This window comes from Ammospiza caudacuta, chromosome 4 (genome assembly GCF_027887145.1).
Source record: "Ammospiza caudacuta isolate bAmmCau1 chromosome 4, bAmmCau1.pri, whole genome shotgun sequence".
Lineage (NCBI taxonomy): Eukaryota > Metazoa > Chordata > Aves > Passeriformes > Passerellidae > Ammospiza > Ammospiza caudacuta.
In genome coordinates this window covers 27,291,925-27,315,767 of record NC_080596.1, presented here as the reverse complement: position 1 = coordinate 27,315,767, position 23,843 = coordinate 27,291,925, and the positions used below count along the sequence as shown (strand labels likewise).

Sequence of the window (23,843 nt, the reverse complement as noted above, 5' to 3'; positions counted from 1 at the left end):
TGAGATAGCAATGAAAAGAGTAGGCCAAAGCCAAGGTATCACAAACTGTTACAAGAAAGCTTGGAAAGTATTAAAAATAAAAATAAAATATCAAAGTCAGCTGCTCTATCTTTCTTGAGTATAACATCTAAACCTATAGTAAATCGCATAGTTTTAGTGATAATATAAAAATAACTTGCAAGCTAAATTACCTTTCAGACTAAACTTCATATTTAATATCATATGAACAAGACTTAATTCTTTCAACATACCTTACGCTTTTTTTAAAGCATTTTTAAGAAATTTGCTTATTTTTATACAGTTATGCTAAAACCTGCCAGGTCTGCATGCTTTTTAAGGACACACTTTGTCACCTAATAAAATATAAAAACACAGCAAAAACAGTGTAGAATTTTGTAAAAATACTCTAAATAAATTTACACTTCACTCTAAGATTACTCAAGAATTAATCACTGGGTTCATCAGTCTAAGTCCTTTACTTCTGGTATCCTCATTGCACATCAAAATCAAAGTTGCTATTTCTGTCAAGATTCAAAGGAGTGGATCCTCAGCCTCTGGTTGCCTAATGAGCAATCAAACAGTGCTCCTTAGGCAGAATAATTGTGGGCTTCTGCAGACTAAAAAAAAAAAATAAAAGTCCTGAACTCACCAGAAAGTTCTCACTACCAGCAAAAGCCAAAGGCAAAGCTTCAAAAGACTCTTCTAAGCAAAGATCCTCAGCAAAGACCAAGAGAGGCAGATTTTCTGTGATTGCATGAACATAGCTCCATCTTTATGACCAGTTTTTTCTCAGCAGTACAGGCCATGAAAGTTATAGATCACTTGGTATATATATTTTGAAATCAAAAAATAAAGGACAATACTTACTGCATTTCAAACTAAAAAATTTTAACTTCTGGAAACCTAAAAGCCTTCTATAAATGTCTTGATTTCTAATGCTGACAAAAAAAAAGACTACTAAGACATTTTCTCATCCTCTGCAGCCTCAGAGAGTTTAAGTTACAGTACTGCAAGGCACATACAGAATCTCTTCCTTTCCAATACTCAGCAGATATATTCCCTGAAATAATTTTAAAATCCTCAAAACAATTAGAAATGCTACTGAGTTAGCAATTTCTATTTAAAAACATTGCTGCTACACAACATGCACTTTTTTGGATAACAAGTTAGCAAATATGTGTAACTTTTTTCTTTTCATTTACACTGGAAATGGACTGAATAATTTTTAACCTGGAAAGTACTGTATCATGTCACATTTGAGTTATTGCCTTCATTACAAATTGCATCATATCTGAAAACCCACACAGGTATTGTATTTGAAAATAAGCAGTGGGTGAGAGAGTACAGATGCAGCTTAGCCCATCTGAAAATGGCTTTCCACATAAAGCAATATCATCAGAGTAAAAAGTGAACTTTCTTCATTCAGTGGATGAGGACAAGAGAAACTGACATAAGTACATTTTCATTCAGTTTAATGCAACATCATCATCATTTACTTAAAAAAAATCTTAATTTTCTGGTTTCTGGGCAAGCATACCTTAATATGAAAGCAACTGAGCTTGAAGAGGTAGGTTTCTTTCCATTATGCGCTTATTTATTTCAAATAAAACACAACCAAAAACCCACTACTATTTGCTTTTGGACAAGGACCAAGTCTCAAAGCCTGATACAACTTGGGCAGAGTTCGGTATTTTATTTGTCCTCAGCAGTACTAGGCTGCTTTGGAACCAGTGTATTCCAGGTTGTCTTCACAGTCAAAAGACCAATCTACCAACGGTGCTGAACCCACCCCCTCCTCCTCCACCTGTGGGCCCACAGCTTCCCGGGGGATCATTGTCATCAAATCCATTGGGCCGGAACGAGCAAGAGGCTGAGGCAGCTTGCAGTGCTTGTGTTCGAGCACTGAGCTCTTGCTCCTGAAATGAGAGAATAAAGACAATTAAAAAAAACCCAACCCACAATCTCACACCCTAAAGTGGCTTTTAGAGCAGCATCACTAATTTCTAGTGAACAGCTAAGCTGAACTTTCAAGGTGATCATCCTCAGCCAACCTAGGATGTACAACTTCACTGATTGTCAGCATGCATAAATGAAACAAAATAAATCCATCTGAGTTCATGCTAAAATTGTATTGGAGCAATGTGGGACATCGCTAAAGATGAGACTGCTGATGAGAAGTTAACAAAACAGCTTTTGATATATGTTTAATATAAATTTTCATCCTAGCAATTTTCATATGCTCTTCTTGTTGGTTGCAAAGTCAAAAGGTAAAACTTTTATATCAATGTTCATTAAAGACACTTCCTCAATTCCACTCCAACTGCACAGGATAGCAATATACTCAGATAGCTTTGTCCATCCTTTGGCCTTTTATCTAGTTTCTATTCATTGCAGCTTTTAAGCTTTCAATTATTATTGCTATGCTAACTGTTATAACATAGCAAGTCTCTGCATCTCTCAAGCACTTGATAAAAATCAGAGTCAATTGCTGGAAAATGTACCTGCACAAGTGGAAGGAACACAAAAGCTCTGCTGCCTGCCAGCTGCTTTTTCAGCTGAATGCTCCTGAGGCTTCTTAAGACATCTAAGAAAGGGATGAGCCACATGCTTTTCCTTCATTAGACGTGTCATGCACTATTTTGTCTCTGGCCAACTAGTTCAATAAACCCTGCAGCAATTTTCTATCTTTAGTATACCTCTCTCAGCTTGGCCAAGAGCTTCAAAAATTGAGGGAGAGAAGGCAGATGCTGGCTCTTCAAGGCTAAACACAATGGACCTGGCAACAAACTGAAAGCATTCCAGTGCTAAGGCTCATACTGATTGCTGCCTTCACATGACACTTTATCACCACACACCTCCCTAAAGGCAATGAGAGCAAACTTTAGAACAGGGTTGCAGTAGCTACAGGGGTCACCCTTCAAGATTCTCCCTGACTGTATTATACTACCATGAAACCACTAAACTGAAGTTTTGTCCAAATACTTTCACAGGTGCTAAAAGTAGACCTTGTGAATTTAAATTATTCTGCCCTTGTCAAAAACACAGCCTAAGTTTGAAACTATTGTACACTACTAAGGACTGAAATGTACACTCATTTTAAAAATTAAGATATTTGGAGGACACTGTCTACACAGTTGTGCTGGCCATACTCCTGAAGACAGTATTATGCTATCTTCAGCAATATGTGGAGTCCTAAGCATCTGGCTAACTCTATGACACACCAAAAACTATGTATGTTTACTAGGAATAACAAGGAAATATTTAAAACTTGTAGTACCAGAAATCAAACACAGATTTTGATTAAAATAGCAGACCTTGCCTAAATAGCCTGTTCAGTTAAAAAAACTACACTACCAAACTAGCTACCTTATACAAGTGGTGTTTTTACAAGCACCTTATTTCTAAAACATTTAATATTTTCAGGTTGTTATATTTATCCCCACAAGTACTACAATAGGTTAGTAAAACTTGATAGTCAATACAGTTCTCTGGACTCAGAATTTGCAGAGCATCCCCCCTTGCTTTCCATTTATTTGCAGTAAGGGTTTTAAAATTTATTTTAAATAGAGTGGGAGCAACCCATATTGCACATTTAATTATTTATACTGAAAACATCTTCATTTGCCATGTGGTAAACATATGCAATAGCAAAACAAAAGCAGTAAGGTACAGAATTTTTTGAACATTTTCTGAAAATTAAAGGCTTTCTCAGGACAGAATAATATATTCTTAACTTAGCTGGAAAAATTAATTTAGAACTCTGAACCAACAGTGAAATATGGCATCTTAAAACATACTTTTACTCCTAGAACATAAAAAAAGCAGCAATGCTCTAAGAAAGACACATTGAAGTGTGGAGAGCATTGTTTCCTTTTACCAGCAAACCAAAAGGCTGCCACAGCTAGGTGAGGTTCTCAGAACACAGGGAGTGTGCTGCTGGAAGCACTGGTCCCACAGAGAATATGGCAGAGGCAGCAAAGGGAAAATGGAATCCAGTCACCCACATCTGGGCATCATTTCAGTTGTTCAAGCACAGTTTTAGAAGCCAAACTTCACTACTAATGAAAATGCACTAGTAAGAACACCACTCAGAAGTTTTTAAGTAAACTTAAGCCACTCTTGTAATTCCATAAAGGCAATGAAAGTTGGAACTGTTTGAAGCCTCTCCCATATGGAATGGCAAGTGGTTAAATGACCTATACAAGCACCTCCACTCAAACTTTAAACTGAACTGAGTTTGAGCCATTTTCCTTGAAATTTCCCATCTAACAGTGACAACCTTACTACAAAACCTGTCCAGCAACACCAAGATGAAGCCAGACTGGTGATTTATGGGTAATATGACAGAGTACTTAAAAGCTACTGTGTTCTTTCCTGTAGACTGCCTCTTGTGAGGCTTAAGGAGACACCCCTTACACAAAACTTCCATCTTACCTGCAAGTACAGTTTGTTATCTTTTGTAATAGCATCCATGAGGTCTTTTTGTAGAGGAGGGTCTCCATTTACCCACAGGCCATTTGCTGGATTGGTGTTTAAGCCACAGGTGCTGTTCTGCTTTTTGTAAAACAGAACATAAGCAGTGTCCTTTGGAAATCTACTGGTGATTTTCTGGACTGACTGAAATGAGGTAAATGTCACTCTGCTGTCATTGAACAGAAACCATTCTCTTGGCATCTCAGTGTCCAGCTCATTCTCTACAACAGTACAAGGACTCTCCTCTGTAAACAACTTATCCTGAGGAGCAACTAAAGAAAGAGCTGTAGACTGGTGGCAGAGCCCTGAAGGTCCTGATCCAGTAACATTTCTAGCATATGAATAATAATGTCCACTTTCAGAGGATACCCCAGAATGCACCACCACAGAGCTCAACACATAGGGCACCAGTTGTGGGCAGATCACTTCATCAGCACCAGAGGGCTTCAGTTTTTTAGCAAGGTTTTCTCCAGTGTCAGAAACCTCCACACCAACAGACCAGCCTCCTGAAACAACAGCTAATGGAGATGTTGCTCTTTTCACTGGCAGTTCCAATACAAGTGGTAGAGAAACATTGTCCAAGATTTTGCGCCTTATGTGACATTTTGGATCATATGAAAATCTCAAAAGAGTGAGAATGAGGTATTCAGGTTCCTCAATGATTTGCATAGTTTTTTCAGCATTCTGTAAAGAGGCACACTTTTCACAATAATATTTGTTGTCTCCACTAAGGATTTCAGGTGCCAGAAAATAATTGAGCAAGTCTGTAACTGACAGGGTGTTTTTACCTACTAGACTCTGAGACATATCCCCATTATTTTCAACTTTGAGTTCAGAAATTGTGGTATTCTCAGAGCTTGGCTCACTAGAAAAATGTATGGTTCCTTCATTCATTATTGTGTCACATCCACGATTTACTTCCAAATTACTGAGAGGTGTTTCTGCATCAGGACTGGTAGATGAAGCATTACTTTGCACCATGTAGTCATCTTTCACTTCAGAATGTTCTATGCACTTTGGGTCAGCATTCTCTAAGGAAGCTGGGGGACAGAAAGCCAAAGAGAGATCTGTGAAAGCTTCTTCCTTTTGAGACATACTTTTGCAGTTCAAACAGCATATGTTAGTCTTCAATTTTCCTCCAAACATCTTCTCTATTAGAGTTCTTTCTTCACTTTCCATACAAGGTGCTTCAGTAAATGCTTTATGGGCAGTTTCTTGTGCCTGGGACTTGTCAGTCATAATACTTTCAGAACTCCTTGCTGAAGACAATGCTTTCAAAGTTCTCTCTTCTTCATGCAACCTGAAAACAAAGAAAGATAAATCCAAGTAACTGTGCTATATTCCAAACACTGCCACACTATTTCAGATTTTTTTCCAGCTAAAAACCACAGATGGTTACGTTGCTAAAGTATCTTACACTAAAAAAAAATCTGTTTGTTATTTTTTTATATAAGGAAGCTGAAGCATAGAGTTCCAAACTAGAGTACAAGTGGCACAAATACATTTATTGTGGGTCTCATTATATATAACAGAACACAATGGATATATTGAAGAAACTGGCAAATATTAAAAAAACCTAACAATGTTTATTATTTACCATTACATTGTGTTAATAAATCAGCTCCCAAGTTGACTGGGCCTGTATGTCAGACTTGGTAAGAGAAAAAGTAACTATTTGGAAATAGTCTGGCCATAAACAAAGAAAACGTCAATTCTGCAGCCAAGAAAGTTCTGTGGCAAGAAAATCCAAACTGAAAGAGGAACCCAAAACATGGAGATAAAAAGAGAGAACACTATTTCACTATTGAGATAAATTTGTCCAAGAGCAGAATGTGTCTTCAAGTAATACTGCTTAAGTCTTCTTTAGCAAGCCAAAAATAAGGAGCATTATTAATAAATGTAGGTATTACTGATTTATCTCTGCCACAGCTAATTTGCTTGCTTAATTAACTGGTTATAAAGACATGTACATCTCTTTGTGACTTGCACACCTTGTATGAAATACACCTGTCTCCACCAACATGAAATTCCAGAAGCACTACTAAACTGCTTTCACCAACTGCTATTAATTTAACAACAGGACCACGACTTAAACATAACACCCATGTTTAGATTTATAAAAGTGGCACATTGTTACCACCATAGTAACATGTTCTCAGTTATCTGGATTCAATATGGCATCCAGAGTTCACTACAGACTAAACCCATGAAGAAAAGTAGTTTGTAGACTATAGAGAGGAATGAGGTTGAAAACTCCTGATCCCCACTCATGCACTGGAACTGTTACACGACTGCTCCTAGGAGCTCAGCATTACATGGTGAGGCTGCAGATTGACTCCCATCGATGGCACCAGAACCGTACCTGTCTAGCAGGAATCTGAGATATTCTGAACAATCCTGCTGGGACCGAGGAGTGAACCATGGTGGTCTGGAAGCTTCAAAGAAAATTCTAGGAGCATAGGCCTCCCTCTGTTCAAGTGAGAGAACAGACAAGGTTACATAGTTGTAATATAATAACTTCAGTTGATTATATTATTTTAACAGCTGAACTATGGACTACATTATCACAGAGTAGCTGAATGAAACACAAGGTACACAAACATTTAAACAACTTAATCATACGAAGGGAGAGCCAATAATTTTGTGGCAATCACCTCTAGTACAAAGACACAAGTAGTTTATCCTGCCAGCAAATATTCATGTTTAGTGAGTACAAGCCAGGTATTATAGCAGCTATCTTTCTTGCTGGTGAGTTAAAAAAACCTGTTTGCTTTCTTCAGAACATCAGTACTTCATAAGGATGCATTTATTTTGAAGCTGTCTTGTGCCTTTTCAGCATTAGCAAAATGTTTTGAACAGCTAATAATGTTCACATTAGAATTCGAACTACAATCAAATTTAGTGTAAAAATCAATGAAGGTCACAGTTTACCCTAGAAAGATACATAAAATCAGCTTGTATATCAACTGAGGTCTTATTTGGATTTTTTCATTCTTTCTCCTCAAAGAAAACATATCACTACCTATAAACAGAAACAACAAAACTCCAACATAATCCACCTAGAGAAATGTGTATTTCTAAGTCCATTCACACCATCTGAGCATTTGAAGGCAGACCGATTCCCATACAAAAATGTAATATTTGTACTTGAAATACTCAAGAGAATTCCCATGGCATCATGTTTGTTTCTCAATTTTGATACATAGATCTAAGCTTAAAGAAAAACAGATGAAAAACTGACATACCTGGGTATGGGCCAAAAATGCAAAAAGATGCTGTAATTTTCTCATTAGGGAATTACAGCCATTTAGATTCAGAGATAAAACATGTCTTCTGAAACTGAAAGAGAGACAAATGAAAGACTTTCCTAGCTAGACTTCTAACAATTCAGTTATCATTCCAGCTCAGATAATTACTTCAAATTGAAAAAGCAAAGCACATAACACTTCCTTTAATACTGGAACTCTGCTCTAGTGCAGATATAAAATTACTGTATGGTAAGAATTAACACTGCAAAACACCCATGTCTTTAAACATTTAAATGTGTAGGAATGGGATACAGACAGACCTTTTTAATACCCTTCCAGAGTATAACAAAAGCATCACCAAAATTTTTTACAATACAGCAGTGAGCAAGGACAGTGAGGGAAAAAGGACTTCTCTTTTGACACTGGGTAGAAAGATCAGGATTTTTAGTGGCTAAAATTGCAGCTTCCAGAGCTGAACTTGAACAAAGCAACCAGTAACTGAGTGCAAAACAACCCACTCAGCTATAGCAAGGTAAGAGACCCCAGGACAAGTCACTATTCTGTGAAAATCAAGAATGCAGTAACTGCAAGAATTATTTGCAATTAAAAAAGCTGTTAAGAAGCACTTACTCTGTAGCCATAAAAAGTGCCTGAATAACACTGTTCATGTAGCAAGTATTTCCTAGATTTATTAGGCCTGTCTTCCCAGTTTCAGATTTTCCAGAAAGTCTAGATAAACAAGATGGCAAAGAACTGGATTGAGAAGTCCAGGCACTCTGACTGAGGATCAACTTAATCTTCTCTTCAGTGGGTTTGGGCATGTCCTACAAGAGAAACATTTAACACGCTTAATAGGTTTGTTTATTTGTTTCTGTTTGTTTGTTGCCATTGAGCAGTATTGTATCTCCCCCTGCTCCCCAGTTCTTCAAGGTCTTGCTGCTGCCCCTGATAGCCAAGGAGATACAACAGACTGCCCTCCCTTGTTCCCTTCCCTCCCCCAACCTTCTTCAAAGCTTTATACTCATTTTATATTTCAAACACAAGAGTGACATGAGATGATGTGGTTAGCTCTTTTCTCTATGTGGAAGCGCTAACGAATTTGGATCTGTGGAACTACAGCTTCACATCTGGGAAAACAAAAACCATTCCATGCTCTTAACATTCCTAATGTACCTTAATAGCTTCCAGAATGGGTTCATAGAGCTCTGGAAAACCTGAATAATGATACATCATACAGTGTATCAACTCTGTCAACTGCATCAAAAAGGCTGTACTGGAAGGCAAGCCATCTCTCTTGAAGGAGTGAACCAAACTCACCACATGTGGGACAATCTAAATGGGAAAGCAAAGAAACAAGCAAAAAGGTGTTAACTCCATTTTCTCCTTTTTTTCCTTCTACAAAATACTTAATTGAACTTCACTGGTTTATACATGCCAAATGACAGAAGATCTTTTGTTATTAAATAAGTGGTTGAGAAACAATGACTTGAAAAACATACATGACTCAATACATTACAATTTTCAAGCAGCACAATTAATTATTCAATGCTCTCTTTAGCTCACATAGCAAGTTTTAAAAGGAACTTTATGAACTTAAAAAGGTGCATGCTAACATTTTAAACAGTCAAGTGTCCAAAAGTACTCATCTTATTAAGGATATTAACTGCAAGCATTTTGCTTTTGTGCCACCACTAACAGTTTAGTATCTTGTTCTGATTTCACAGATACAGTTTTTAAAACAAACCTCTAAATTTTCCTTTAACAGAATCTAATGCTTGGACTCAGGAGACAATGAATAAATTCCTGCTATTCCTACAAGAAGGAAACTGGCCCATAGCTCCACCTAGTGAGGCAGCTCAGCTCCATAAACCACAACCATGCCATTTACTACGAGCTGAAAGTTTACCACAGCTATAGTAATCTATCTGAGAACTTAGTTCAGATTCAGGAATACTTTAAACCGGCCAGATTGGAATCAGAAATGTTGACTTCATCTCCTTCCTCTTCTTCAGCACAGCTCTCTACTTTTAAATGTGCAAGACGTTAGCCTTAAGACATCAAGCAGAAGTTTACTTCAAAGCAGACACCTTTGCCAGTCTCCAAGTGATTAAGATTGATTAACTGTGAAAGAAGCTGATAGTATAATTTCTCATCATTAATTACTTCCAAACAATTTTTAAGCTAAAAGCATAAAATACAGAAGGGGAATCATAAGAAGATAGGAATCTGAGGAAGGCATAGCAATTACAAGAACTGATATAGTTCAAAACACCAAAGTAAAAAAGGCTAGGTGCAAAATACAGATTTGTATCTGAGATACGATAATTCTGAACAGACAAAGCACATGGGAAGAAGAGAAAAAGGGTAGGTTCTCAGTTCTGCCAAAGAGAGTAAAATTCTGCAGGCTGGATAATACTGCAAGTTACGCTTTGAATACACAGAATTATCTCTTCTGGCTCAAGGTTGCATTAAACTTTTATATATCAGTTGATTTTTGATGATCGTAATTTCTACATCACACACTATAAGTACAAGACTGCTTCTGCTACAAAAATATCAAAATAATTTACATTAATGATGCTCAAGTGTAAGGAGATGGAATGTAATTTCAGATGCATTACCAAGTAAATTAATTTCTATTTATCAAATGTGCATTTGACACTTTCATAATCAGACCATTTGTTACTAAAAAGGTAAACAAGTACTTAAAGTGAAGGAAGATATTACAGAACACTAAATGGTAGTAGCACAAATAAATGATAGTGAAGAAAATGGTTTAAAATGGTCATGAAATCTTGCAGGGAGATATTTACGCAAGACAGCATGCAGCCTCCAATAGAAATTTCCGTTGGTAAATCAAATTCCTCTTACTAGAATAGGCTATCTGATATATTACATTTTGTCTAATGTTTTGTCTCTCTCAGGAAAAAAGAAAAGACAGAAAAACATATGAAATATTTATGCTTTGAACATATTCAGAGCTTTTAATTGTAACTCAAATTTCTATCCTAAGACAAGATCAGGGCACTGGAGAAACTTCGGAGATCTCTCGGTAAAAGCCAACGTAACAGGCACAAGGCAATTACTCTGACATTAAACAAAGGGCTTCATGCCCCTTCAGAGCCTTGGAAACAGTTACAGAGACAACGTGCCAGGCTGTTACTACTGAATCTCAGATGTTCTCCTAAGCTTTAAGCTTAATGCCAAGTGTGGGAACACATTGCTGTGTTAACACAGTCACTCTCACACCCTATCCATGGCCTTAACTAATGGAATGCATTTTGAAAAGGGGTCATTAAAAATAGTGACCTTTAATTTGCCCATGAACACTGACACAGACTGCACAGCCTTCTGGAAGTTAACTACTTCTGGGTCTCATGAGCCTATTCAGGGTGACCAGGTTACACAGAGCAGATTATCTCTGTTACCTGTTTTCCCCAAACAGCTGTCCTCAAAAACCTACTTGCCGTCCAACTTTATCAGCAAATTTCACACACAAAATGGATTTCCAGAAGCATGCAGTTAAAATGTGATGCCCACATACTCCTGCCAGAAATAGGTACATACAAGGAAGGACAATGCTTGTTTCCAGTTATAGATGAAGTGGTTGAATCTGGAATCTAAAAAGCCTTCCTATAACTACAGGAACCCGATTCTACAACCTTCCAACAGACAAAATCCAAGCACATCAATTCTGTTGCTCTTTACACCCATTTCAGAAACTACACAGTGAGTGACATTTCAAAGCACTGAAAAACAATTATTTAGTAACTCACCAAATGAAAAGCTTCTGGAGAATGCTGGAAACTAAGTAACATGTGGGAAAGGACAGCAAGGGCACCAGGCCTCACTAGAGGAAACCAAAGTCGATTAAAGACCTAAAAAAACCCACATTTATTTCAGTGAATCTGCAAAGTAAAATTTCAGTTAACACAAAAAATCTTCAAACACACAGCCATTTGAAATAGACAAAATCATTACATGCAAGTGACAGCCATAAATGCATTTACATCATATTTGCAGAATAAGAAGATACTGTATGTTACAATAAAAAGGATGCTACAAAATTGCATAGCTGGTAGCAATTCCTTTCCCTCTCCCTTTTTTGAATGCTTTTTTCCAACATACCAATTCAATCTTAAGCAGGGTGACATCAATGAGGATGGTAAATTTCTGGACTGCAGCCAATCCTTTCAGCAGTGCAATCACCCATGTTTCCACGTGCTGAGCCAGAGGCCAGGACAGCCAATCAATCATTCTGCAAAACAGGAGAACAAAAGCTATTAAAAAAACAATATGCTGCTAACTTTAACCTCAACAAAACAGATGCTTGCAACATGCTTACACAGTAAGACTCACAATAAGTAATGCAGCAATGTTGGGCAAGTGATAAAATATTTTTTTTTATATCTCAAGTAATTTAACTCTGAAATTAATAATGATTTATTTAATACATTTGAAGTAAATATGCATCCCCAAAAACACCTTACCATAAAAAAGTCAATATTTTGTTATTGCTTCTTGTTGGTCTACAAAATGCACTCTGATGTTATAGACATTGAGCTAACATATGGCAAAAACTTACTGCTGAACAAGTGCCTGTACCTGGTAACCTCCCCTCTAACACCTTTTACTCCAAAGCAGACCAAAACTGACTGCTAAGGAGGACTCTTCAACTTACAGCTACACTCCCAGAAGCCACTCCAAATACTCCCAATTAACAGTAAAATCTAGTCACTTTAAATACATTGAGCAGCCTGGGGTCTGCTACAAAAACATCAAAAGGGATCATTTCACTTGAACTAAGAAAAAAGTGAAGGGACCTCCTGTGACTAGAAAATACAGTCAAATATCAGGAACAGAAACCAGAGGTATTTTAAATGAATAGTTAGTTTATCCTGATCCTTAAGGCAGACAAGCAGATGAGCTGAAACAATTCTAAGACAGACAATATTGTAAGGGAGTGCCAGCTAAAACATGATATCTAGGCTTTGTTCTTCTGAGATTTTACTTGGCAATATTTTGAATTTTCTTTAATTGTCTGTAAGATTCCTTTCTTCAAACAAGATGAGGCAGCACTAATTTGGCAGCACTAGGTGGAAGAAAAAGCTTTCTACCACAAGAGTGGACAGATAGAGACAAGTTATACTGTATATATCTTAGAATCTGCACTTATAAAGTACACAGGGTTCTCTAAAATAAGGGATCTTTAGAACTGCCTTTTTAACAAACAAGCACAAATCTTACCAAGTTTCATCCATATTACTATAAAAAAAGGGAAAAAAACATGGCAACATCATAATCAGTGCTCTGAATTTACACAAAGCTCTTATTTCCTCAAGATATTCAATTCAAACATGTTTATCCTGAGCAACCTTTCCATATATCCTCTGAAATACAGAATCAAAAACACAGGCTCAGACTGCTTTTGTCTGTGAAGAAATAACCTTAACCTAAAAACAAAACCCCACAACTCACAAACCAATCATGTTCAAATCTTCCCCTCCTTGATTTGTAGGCTTGGTATTTTTCAGGAGTCAGAAACATCTGCACAGCTCATTTAAACCCAATGACAATATATTGCTTTCTTAACTGTTTACACAAGTATTCTGTAGAGTCCTACATTAGAACCACTATTCTAAAACATCTGACTGTTCATCTGAGAGTTAATGATTTTGAGAACAGAAACAAAAGCCAAAAGAGACAGAAGTGAACTCATTGAGACTCTCCTAAAAGGCATCACATTTTACATCTGGTAGGTGAAGACCAGGTATTTTGGTTGCATTTACTTGGCTTCTGCTCTGTTGCAATCAATGAGTGCTCATTTTTAGGCAGATACTAGTATGGGCCATGATGATCATGAATATGAACAGAGGATTGCTTTTTTGGGTTTGACTAGATTAAGAAAACCTTAAAAGCCTCAGGAGGACCTTCTTCCTCATACCACCCTAAAATCAGTAGGATTTTACCCACATATATGGCTAGTAAGGACAGTATTTTTGATATCTTTGAAAAGAAAATTCTTTGTGCAATCTCAGACAGTAACTTCTTTCACAAAGTATCTCCACCACATCAAAGAATCTGGCAGCTCAGATTATGGAAAAAATGCCTCAGATTAGGGAAAAAACCCAAAACAGCAACAGAAGATCCTCTGACTACCTGTCACCCCCAATAACTTACAAGTCTTTTACATTTTTTCCAATAGGACAGAGCACCTAGTTATATCCGGAGTTTTTCTCAGCAAAATTTTCAGTTTCTCTTAACAAAGATACTTGGGTTGAATGCAAAGAAGCATTATACTTGCCAGGATCCTGAGTACAGCCAGTTCATTCCCTCCCAGACTTCTGAGGTAGACTCCTAAAGGACCCATATATCCTCAATGAGATTCAACAATTTTCTGCTTTTTCTCACTGATGCTTCAGGTAAGGCTTCAAGAGACAGCTCAAGCCAAATTCTAACATGATCTTGTGTCTAATGTACCGTCCACTCTGAGCAAACTCAACTTATGAGTGTGTTAAATATAAATTTTTACTATTCTGTGCTCAGCTTCATAAAGATTCTGCAGTGCCACAGATGCTATACTTAGGAAGTGAGCAACAAGGTCTCTAATTTACAGTCACCAAAGCTCTGCTAACTCTCATCAAACCTTGTTGTGCCTGGAGTTCTGCACCTCCTGGGAATGCTGCAAGCCCCACGACAGCAGAGCCATTTGGTGCTCCAGACATTCCAGCTGCATTAACCTCTTAACAATTGCTGCTTCACTAAGCCAGAAGAGAGTCATAACTGCAAGGGGCTGCCAGAGGTAGAAAAAGAAACTGGATGCAATGTGGACATGAGGCTCCATGGAACCAACAAGGTTCCATGGAACAAAACTAGAGGCTCTGAAGAGAGAGTATTACCTCAAAGAACGAACAAAGCAAGTAAGATTACCCTTCCCTTTCAAAAGCAAGAGAAAAATTCACCCATTACATGGCTGGTACCAAAAAAAAAGAGCACTTATTTGATAATAACAGCTCCTGCTGTAACCAAAGCTCAGTATTGCATTGCTTCCCTAAGCAGAGGCACACAGCAAAGGTGTTCTCAAGCCACAGTTTGTTGTATTCATATTGTTATTATCATGTTTCTAGAGTCCCATACCTTCTGGGTGGTTTTCTCACACACAGCTCTTCACAGCAGTGTTGCACCTGCTTCTTCACCAGGGCTCCTCCAAGGCTCTCCCTGACCAGCCAGCCCACCCCCTTTTATCCCAGTTATCTTCACTAGCCACAGCTGCCACCCAATTAAGGACACCACAGCTGTAGCCCATCTAGAACAACTAGGATGGGGCAAAGCCACTTATACAATACATAGATTTTACTAGGGCTCCTACTATAACAGTTCTATGATTACACTATCTTGATGCAGCAATGAAACAGAAATGTTAAAACTACACTAACTTGAAATTGAATCACCAGCACATTACTGGCAAATTATCAGCATGACCAAATCCTGAATTTCCCAGGTCTGACCTTTAGATTAGGAACACAGCTTTGTTGAAATCTCTTCAGCCAAGGGGATTCTCTTCAAGTCCCTACACAATATGTCTTACCCCAAATTGTATTGCTAATGCTGCTTCTTTTCATTATGTTTTCAACAGAAATACAGCTTCTCAACTTACTGTAAACACAAGGAATGTTTTCAGTGTGAGAAAGCCCACCAAGATATTCAAGTGCTACACTACATGAATGCTTAAGTATAAGAGTACACCCAAATGGATGTACTTAAAAATAATCATATTGCAGACACTGAACTCTTAGTTTAAGACTTCTTAAAAATTATTTTTTAAACAGTACAGATTTCTAGTAATCCCCTGTTTAACTGCATTACCCATTTTCCTACCCTTCAGTACTCAATAACAGCTTCTTCAATCGGATTCCAAAGAAAAACCCACCAATTTCAAGGTCTTCATCCTTCTATCACTGCCATTTTTCTGCATCACTATTATTCACATATCTGAAGATACCAGTCACAATTGCAATCTGAATCCCAGTCTGTTTACACTGCTACTCATCTACACCACACTTACTCGAGGTTAGATTAGTGACAAACATAATATGCAATTGCTTTTACCTAATTTCTATTTCTCTGTCATTCAAAGAACACCCAAAAAACCTATGAAGATTTGAGTGAAAACAGTAATAGAAGCTGTTCTCTGTGAATCCTTCAAAAAAAAATTAAAACATCTAAGCAGAAAAAAATCCCTCAAAGCTAAGCAGTTAACTGGCTCCTTTCTTCTGAGCAGGAGCTGATGGTTAATATCACACAAGAATGCTATCCTGCTTCTTGGAAAAGCAGAAAGGTTCATCTTCTGAAAACAAGGCCTTGTTTCTCAGCTTGACTGTAAATCCTAAGCAGTTTCCTACTTACACCATCTTCCATAAGGCAGAAGACCTCACTTAAGATGTCATCTAAGAAGAACACAGGTGTTTCCTCTCAGTTTCTATTTAACCCTCTTCATCCACCCCAGCCGGGCTGGAGAATGAAGCCACAATAGCAATAAAGGCAGCAACCTTAAACTGAAACCATGGGACTTAGAATACCATTTCAAAAGTTCCTCTTCTTCACACTTTTGTTTTGTTTGTTTTGTTTGTTTTTTTTTTACTGGAACTTCAGTAACAGCTTCAAGAAAGGCAAGATTAAAAAGATACTCTTCTCTCCCTTGACAATTAAATAGATTACCTGCACAGAGCTTGAGTCATACTTGTATCTTTCACGTTAGGGTCTGTAGTAAGGCTCCTGATGAGTACTGTAATCATCTGCAATGGTATGTGCTGCACAAGACTTGCCAGTGCAACAGAAGGCTCGAATGAAGTATCTGCAACAATTGAATATGACAATGTAAGGAACTAGAAAGAAAACCCCATAGGAAAAAAGTAAGCTTCTTGTTCTACCATACAACCTCACCATGGTTTAAAGTGACAATAAATCTATCCTATATCTGGCATTCTATTATCACAAACCAAACCAAAATTAGAATACATCAATGAATTAATTGATAGCAGTCAATTACAAATGCCATTACTTCACTTCATACCCATGCAAGAAAGTGACCATCTGCCAACTCCTTCCTCCTCCGCCCTAACTGGAATTGAGAAGTAGGTTTTGTATTTTTCTAAAAAGAAGTACCATAAGTTGTTTATTATACTTCATATTAAGCCTAGGAATTTAGTGCAGCTGGTATTCTCCACATCCCATCTCAGCAACTCTCTGCTGACCATACCACTTACGGCAAAATGCAATGGCAAGTTTCCCAGGTGCCTCAACAGCAAAGGCACTTTGCAATGGCAATTATTATAGTACTTCAGACTTCAGAAGTCAGAAAGGACCTATTTGCAATCACATTTCCATTACTGAGGCACTGGATGCTTCCTAAAATTTTATACATTGCTTTTACATATATTACTTATACATATTTATAAATCCGTATTTGTTAAACAGTTCCAGGGAGCAAGAAGAAAGAGTAGCCTTTCATGGAATCACAGAACTGTGTTGGAAGGGACCTCTGGAGACCATGTAGCCCCAAGGCAGGGTCACCTCGAACAGGTAACACAGGAACACACACAAGTGGGGTCTCCCTCTCTCCAGAGACTCCACAATCTCCATGGCCAGCCTGTTCCTGTGCTCCACCACCCTCAATCTAAACAAGCCCTTCTTCGTGTTCAGGTGAAATTTGTGTTTTAGTTTTTGGCCTTTGCTCCTTGTCATGTTGCTGGGCACACAAAGAGTCTGACACCAACTTCTTGGCAAGAGCCTTTGAGATATTTGTATGCATTTTATATTGATAGTTTAAAATCTTCCTTAATAGGGCATCCAAAATCTCATTTCAGTATATGATTTAAAGCACTGTATCAGGAGTTTTTACAAACACAATCCTGCTCCCCAGCAAAAAAAAATTTAAAAAACCCCAGTATTTTCTAGCTTTTGGGGGGTGGGTGGGAAATAAAAAAGGCTTTGCTTTCCCCACAGTCAAGAAGCTGCATTTTAGCATGTGGGTGAGAAAGCAGCGGTTACCAGGTGATGCCTGCAGAGCGCCCACTGCCTGTGTTAGGGCTTTCCTCCTCTCCGAATAACCCACTGCCTGCGCTAGGGCTTTCCTCCTCGCCGAATAACCCACTGCCTGCGCTAGGGCTTTGCTCTCCTCTGAATAATCCCCGCCCCGTTACTGAGCGCCGCTCCCGCTCACCCGCGGCGGAGATGACAGCGAAGAGCTCCTGCAGCGAGGGCAGCAGCGTGTCGGGCTCGGCCTTCCAGACGCTCCGGAGCAGCGCGCTGACCTGGCTCACCTGCGAGACGTAGAGGCGCAGCTCGGCCTCGCGGGTGCCCTGGCTCTGGAAGTGGGCGATGCTGCGCACCAGCTGCTGGCAGAAGGCGAGCGAGAGCTTCCTGCCGCGGGGCAGGCACTGCGGGAAATCGCCCAGCAGCTGGCACAGGCGGGCGCAGAGCGGCGGCGCCGGCCGCTCGCACACCAGGCGCAGCGCCTCCACCTGCAGCAGCTCGAAGAGCTCCAGCACCGAGGGGCAGCTCATGATGAGGCGCAGCCCCGCCTGGATGTAGTCGAGGATGGCGGGGTCGCGGTTGCTCAGCTCGCCGTAGCCGCGCTGCAGGAGGCCGAGGACGAGGCCGCGGTTGAAGAACGCCTCGAACTCGGCGCGGTGGAAGCGGCCGTAGGCGTCCAGCACCTGCCGCCCCACCTGCCGCTGGAAGGGGTCGGGGCCCTGCAGCACCAGCCGGGTGCCGAGCGCGAACATGGCGCGGCACTGCGCCTGGCTCAGCGGCGTCTCCGCCGACTCCACCACGCGCCGCACGATCACCCGCTTCAGCGGCAGCGGGTGCGAAGAGCTCACCAGCCCCTCCAGGATCTTGTCCATGGCTCCAGGCGCATCGGCCGAGCGGCGGCGGCGGCGGGCCGGACCAGGCCTCGGCGGGGGCCGCCGCCGCCGCCGCCGCCTCCCCGCGGCCCTCTCGCCGCCCTGCCGCGCAATGCCGCCGCTCCCCCCGCGGCCCTCGCGGCTCCGCCCGCCCCTCGCCCGAGCGGCGGCGGCCTCGGCCCCGCTCCCCGGTGACCCCGACGGACGCGACGGAACTCCCGGCCTGACCCGGAAGCGGAGCCCCGCGAGCGGGAAGCCGGTCTGAAGGGGGCGGGGGGAGCAGAGCGCAGGCGCCGGCTTTTCCGCGGCACGCTCCGCCCCCCGCGCTGTTGGCAGCCAATGGCGAGCGAGCGCGGGGCGGGGCGGGGGCGGGTCCGGCCGTGAGGGGGCGGAGGGAGCGCCGCGGCGGGAAAGCCTTGGCAGGGCCGTGTGAGGACGGGTCCGGCGTGCCGCGGGAGGCTCCCAGAGGCCGCAGAATTCAGAGCTGGCGCGGGTTGTTCCCCTGCGTGAAAAGCGCCAATCACTTGTTTTTAACATTTTAAAAGTTTAATAGTAATAAAGTGATTATAAAAATACTAGCACAATTAGAGTAGTAACAATTTGGACAAATTGAATTAGGACAATATGAGACAATAAAAGACAAAGAGTTACGGACGTCCGAGTACCTTTTTCTGGCCATCACGAGCCCGAAAAAGGACCCCTGCGAGCAAAGGATTAACCCTTAAGAACAATAGCCTGTTGCATATTCATACATCTCATACATGATGCATAAATTCCATTCAAACACAGGATTGGACTCGATGATCTTACAGGTCTCTTCCGGCCTAGAATTTCTGTGATTCTGTGATTCTGTCTGATCATTGTCAGCTTCTTCCTGCTAATCCTAACAGCACCTTCAAGGCGGGAAGACATTAGTTTCTTCTGATAAGAAGGCAATAAATTCTTTTCCCTGAAAGATTTAGGTGTCCTGTGGCTGCTATCTGGTGCGAGTGCCTCATTCCTTTCTTTTAAAAAACCCCACTAATATAGTTCTTATTTTAACAATTTTTATAACCTAAAACTATATTTAACACAGTCATTTCTGACGCGATTTAGCTCCAGTTTCAAACAATCAAATCTTGTTAATGCACTTTGCATTTTGAGAATAAGTGAAAAAGAGTTCTGCAAATTACAAAGACTGAATATTATCATACACTCATGGAATGGTTTGGCTTGGAAGGAATCTTAAAGGTCATCTACTTGCAGTTCCTCCAACCATGGGCAGGGATGCCACTCAGTGCATCACCTTCCTCAGAGCTCCATCCACCTTGTTCACGTTAGCTCTTTGAGAACAAGGTAACAAGAAAGATCACAAATTGAATTAAAGCCATCATTGCCAGTAAACAAACTGGAGACCAAACTGTACTCACTCAAATAAAATCCTTTAGGCTAGCTCGCTGGTGACATAAGCTGGGCAAAGCCTTCTTGGTTTGCTGTTTCTCAGTAAATCTTCATGCTATGTGGTTTAGCAAAGCCTGTAATTCAGCATCAGGAGAGTATGGGAAATGAGCCTAATTAATCCCTGCTAGTATTTGAAGTGGAACAGGTGCAGAATCTGAGCTGGAGCTTAGGCTGACAACAGATACCATTTATTTTAGAGTAAGAAAAAAGACCCACAAACTCTCCAGGGAGAGCTGTGAGATACTACAGCTGTCAAACAACAAAACACAAAGCCAAGAAGTTCAGAGATGGCCTGAAAATTGAGCCCCCTGTTGATAAAATATTTCAGTTGCTCAGTTAAACAGCTTAGATGACTTGAACTTTGCTCCTCTGTCCTTCACTTTTCTGTTTGCTCCTCACAGATGTAAAGTCTGGTTCTAGAAACCACTGTGCAATTTGCTAACTTATTACAGTCCAGTATAAAGTGTGTTGATCAAGGGCTTTTTTACAAGAACTTTTTCAAAGGCCAGATGCTGTTACTACCAACATCTTAACTATGTAAATTGTGTATGTACAGTGTTCTGTATGGGAATGGTATCTAAATTAACTAATTTTTTTCAGAAGGACTTTGTTGTAAATATACATTAAAAAATTAACCTTGAAGAAGGTGCTGGATTGTGTGGCTTGTATACCTGTGGAACTTAAAGCTTTGCCTTCTGTCATTTTGACTAGGAGTATTTTAATTTTCTTATGTTTACTAGTATGAACTTTTTTTTTTTTTTCTAGCACTGTTTATGGTGAGTTCTGAAGCCAGAAGAGGAGAGGAGTCCCCTCAGGATCCAAAACAGAACTCTGAAAGAAAGAAGCACTGAAATCAAGTTGCCAGTGACACATGCATGTAAAGGGATAAAGTGAGACCTTATCTGGGCAGGGAGTCACGGAGAATGGAAGGAGAAATAAAGTTTGGAAGTATGTGAAGCTGAAAAGGTGCTCAGAGAGTAAATGAGAAGAAAGGGAGAAAGACAGGTCATGTGGCAGGCTTGTGGAACACATGGAGTAGGAAAAGCAGAGGGATGTTGAGTGAAGCAGTTGCCGCAAGTAGGGAAGAAAATGTGGAAGAGCTACAACAGCAATTTGAAAAGCTGGAAACTTATGGATGATTTTCAGGAGCATGGATATATGGGGAATGCTGAAAGCATGAGCAGCTGCAGATTCGCAGGATCAGAGGTTCCTGTGAGCCAGGAAATCAGAGGTCTCAGCAGGTTTTTAGTGCTTTGCCCTTTGTTTACATAGCAGTGTGGAAGGGAGGGGAGGCAGTACCCACTGCTTGGGATAGGGGAACAGGTTTCCTGACAGCCTTGGAACTGTTCTGTCCGAGCAGCCCAGTCATAGAAGGCACTATGTAGATAAAGCAGGTTCTTCCCAAAAGCCCCAGGAAGGTCTGAAAATCTATAGCCCCCATAAAAATTAAAATTGATGGCTGGAGGTGAGTAGTTGGAAAGAGGCCAAGGTAATTCTAACAGAGAAGCTTGAAAATAGTAATCTTGTTTGCAGACAGATGACCAAGTAGGCATAGTCCTTATTTAATGATTGTATTTCAAGTATTAGAGCCAGCAATGAAAAACAAGTGGTTAAGTGTAAGGATGTTTGGTTGAGTCACTGAATTGCCTGTGACCTCAGCGCTAAGACTGACCTGAACTGTGGGGATGATCCTAATTACAACCTTACTATTAGATATGCAATTACCAATCTGTAATTACAAGCTGAATTGTAGAACACTGACTGTTCCTCTGTTTTCAGTGTAATCTGACTCCTATATATAAGAACATTACTAAATGTGACAAAATTAAAAATAATTTAATTCTTTAGTGAGCAAAATATGTCTTTAAATACTTTCTCTGAAGAAGTAAGTAAACACCCAGTCATGTTTCATGAAAAGTAATGAATATTATTAAATACTAATTATTCTTACTGTGAAAAAGCACAAATAGCAGCAGAAGGTTAACCACAGTGGTATCTCTGTGATAACTCAATGTCACAGACATCTTTTATGAAAAATCCTTTCCTTCTTCTGTTCTTTTAGTATAGTTTTGATGTAGTATATATCATAAAATAATAAATCAAGCCTTCTGAAACATGGAGTCAGATCCTCGTCTCTTCCCTCATCCTCAGACCCCTGTGAACGGACAGGAATCCAAACAGGCTTCTCTTTTCAGTCACAGCTTGCTATTTGAAGTGTGACATGAGACTGCACCATGAATCAGGACAAGTCACTGTGACATGAGACTGCACCATGAATCAGGAGCTCCTGAGCTCTACTTGTAGCCTCCATATCTGCTTCAGTGGTGTCTGCAAGCAGCTGAATTAACTGCAGGGTTGGTATCTGCCAGGTACAAAGAGTGGTAGCTAGGTGCTTGAGAGCACTGCAAGGTTCAATTAATAATGTTTGCTAACTATTAATTAAGTGTTTGAAGTTCGGAAGTGTTGATTAGAAATGCCTGAACATTGAATCACTGTGTTCTAGTTGTACACTGTTGCATGTCCCCAAAGGTTCATTTAACTGATAAACAACAGGGCCAGAGTTTTATTTATCCAAAAATCAAGACAGTGGCCCCAGTGTCTTACTGAAACCTGTTATGATGCAATTATTTAGTTTTTCAGGAGAGAATCTTTGATTTGACAGAGCTGTTTTGCCTCCTGCAGATACAATCTGTCATGACTCAGTTTTGCATATAATAACTATATTTGCCATGTCAAGGAGCAACATCTGACTGAATGTGGCTTTTTATTTCTGTATTATTTTTTCTCAGTTGTAAAAGAGAAATATTCCAGGGCTTGCATTTGGTATTCTAGACCGGTGCAGTGATTGCTTTGAAAGCATCCATAGCTTCAGACAAGGAACTGACTATTAACAGCTGAGATTAAAGGCTTCAGTCCAGCAATGGTGGGAGATCTAGGTAGCTCCTTCACATTTATGTGGCTGTAATCTGCCACAGTATTAGGCTGAGGCATGAAGAAAGTTTAAGGAGACTCAGGCCTTAAACATATACAGCGTGGACTGTGGGGCCAGAAAGGGGGTGTTTTAAAAGGCAAGCATATCCACATGAGATAAAGTAATAGACAATACCTGCCACAGCAAATTTCCAGGAATAAGCATCCCTGTGATTCAGCACGGCTCAGATATATTTTGGCTGAAAAACTGTGTCTCAACTCAGGCTTCTTTGCCAGATATATCTGCCTTCTTCACTAAGTACTTCACTAAGAACTCAGTAAGGAGTTCACTCACTGGTCCACTGTGGTGAGTGTATTTTGTATTTCTTCCTTTTACTCAGAAGGATGACTGGCAAATCTTTACACAACATCTTTCTCTCCAATCTCCCTTACAGGAATAAACAATACTGCTTGTTACCAAATATACTTTTCTCTCTGATGTCTGTCTCAATGCACACCCTAAAGAAAGTGAAAGTACTAGCCATAGTGCAACAATGGTGGTTAGATTGATATTTGGGCAGTTGGAAACTCAGCTGTGCATTAGACTCTCCTTGTTATTCTTCACTTTGTGAGATTCAGAATTATATCAGTGAAGTCTCACAGTGGTCAGGAAGGTTTAAGGTCCCTAGACATTCACAACTATACCCCAGAGACAATCTATATGCCAACTTTGTGTTTCAGCAGTATGAAGTGAATAACTTTTCCAAGTCCTGACAACCTAAAAAGTGAACTTCTGGTGGCTCCATATCTCCTTTCTCTTGCATTGCAGCAAATGTTCATGATAAACATCCCAGATTTTAAATTG

General features: G+C 40.1%; 1 protein-coding gene across 1 annotated transcript; it reads right to left on the bottom strand.

The window, feature by feature from the left end:
- Window positions 1-760: 760 nt before the first annotated feature.
- USP38 (ubiquitin specific peptidase 38) lies at window positions 761-18,628 on the bottom strand. Its single transcript, XM_058803681.1, has 10 exons — window positions 17,944-18,628; window positions 16,440-16,575; window positions 11,850-11,979; window positions 11,498-11,599; window positions 8,895-9,053; window positions 8,352-8,545; window positions 7,719-7,812; window positions 6,836-6,942; window positions 4,435-5,773; window positions 761-1,916 (listed from the first exon to the last, which is right to left on the bottom strand). Exons 1-10 carry the CDS (start codon window positions 18,626-18,628, stop codon window positions 1,755-1,757), a joined length of 3,108 nt encoding a protein of 1,035 aa, XP_058659664.1. The 3' UTR covers window positions 761-1,754.
- Window positions 18,629-23,843: the final 5,215 nt, after the last annotated feature.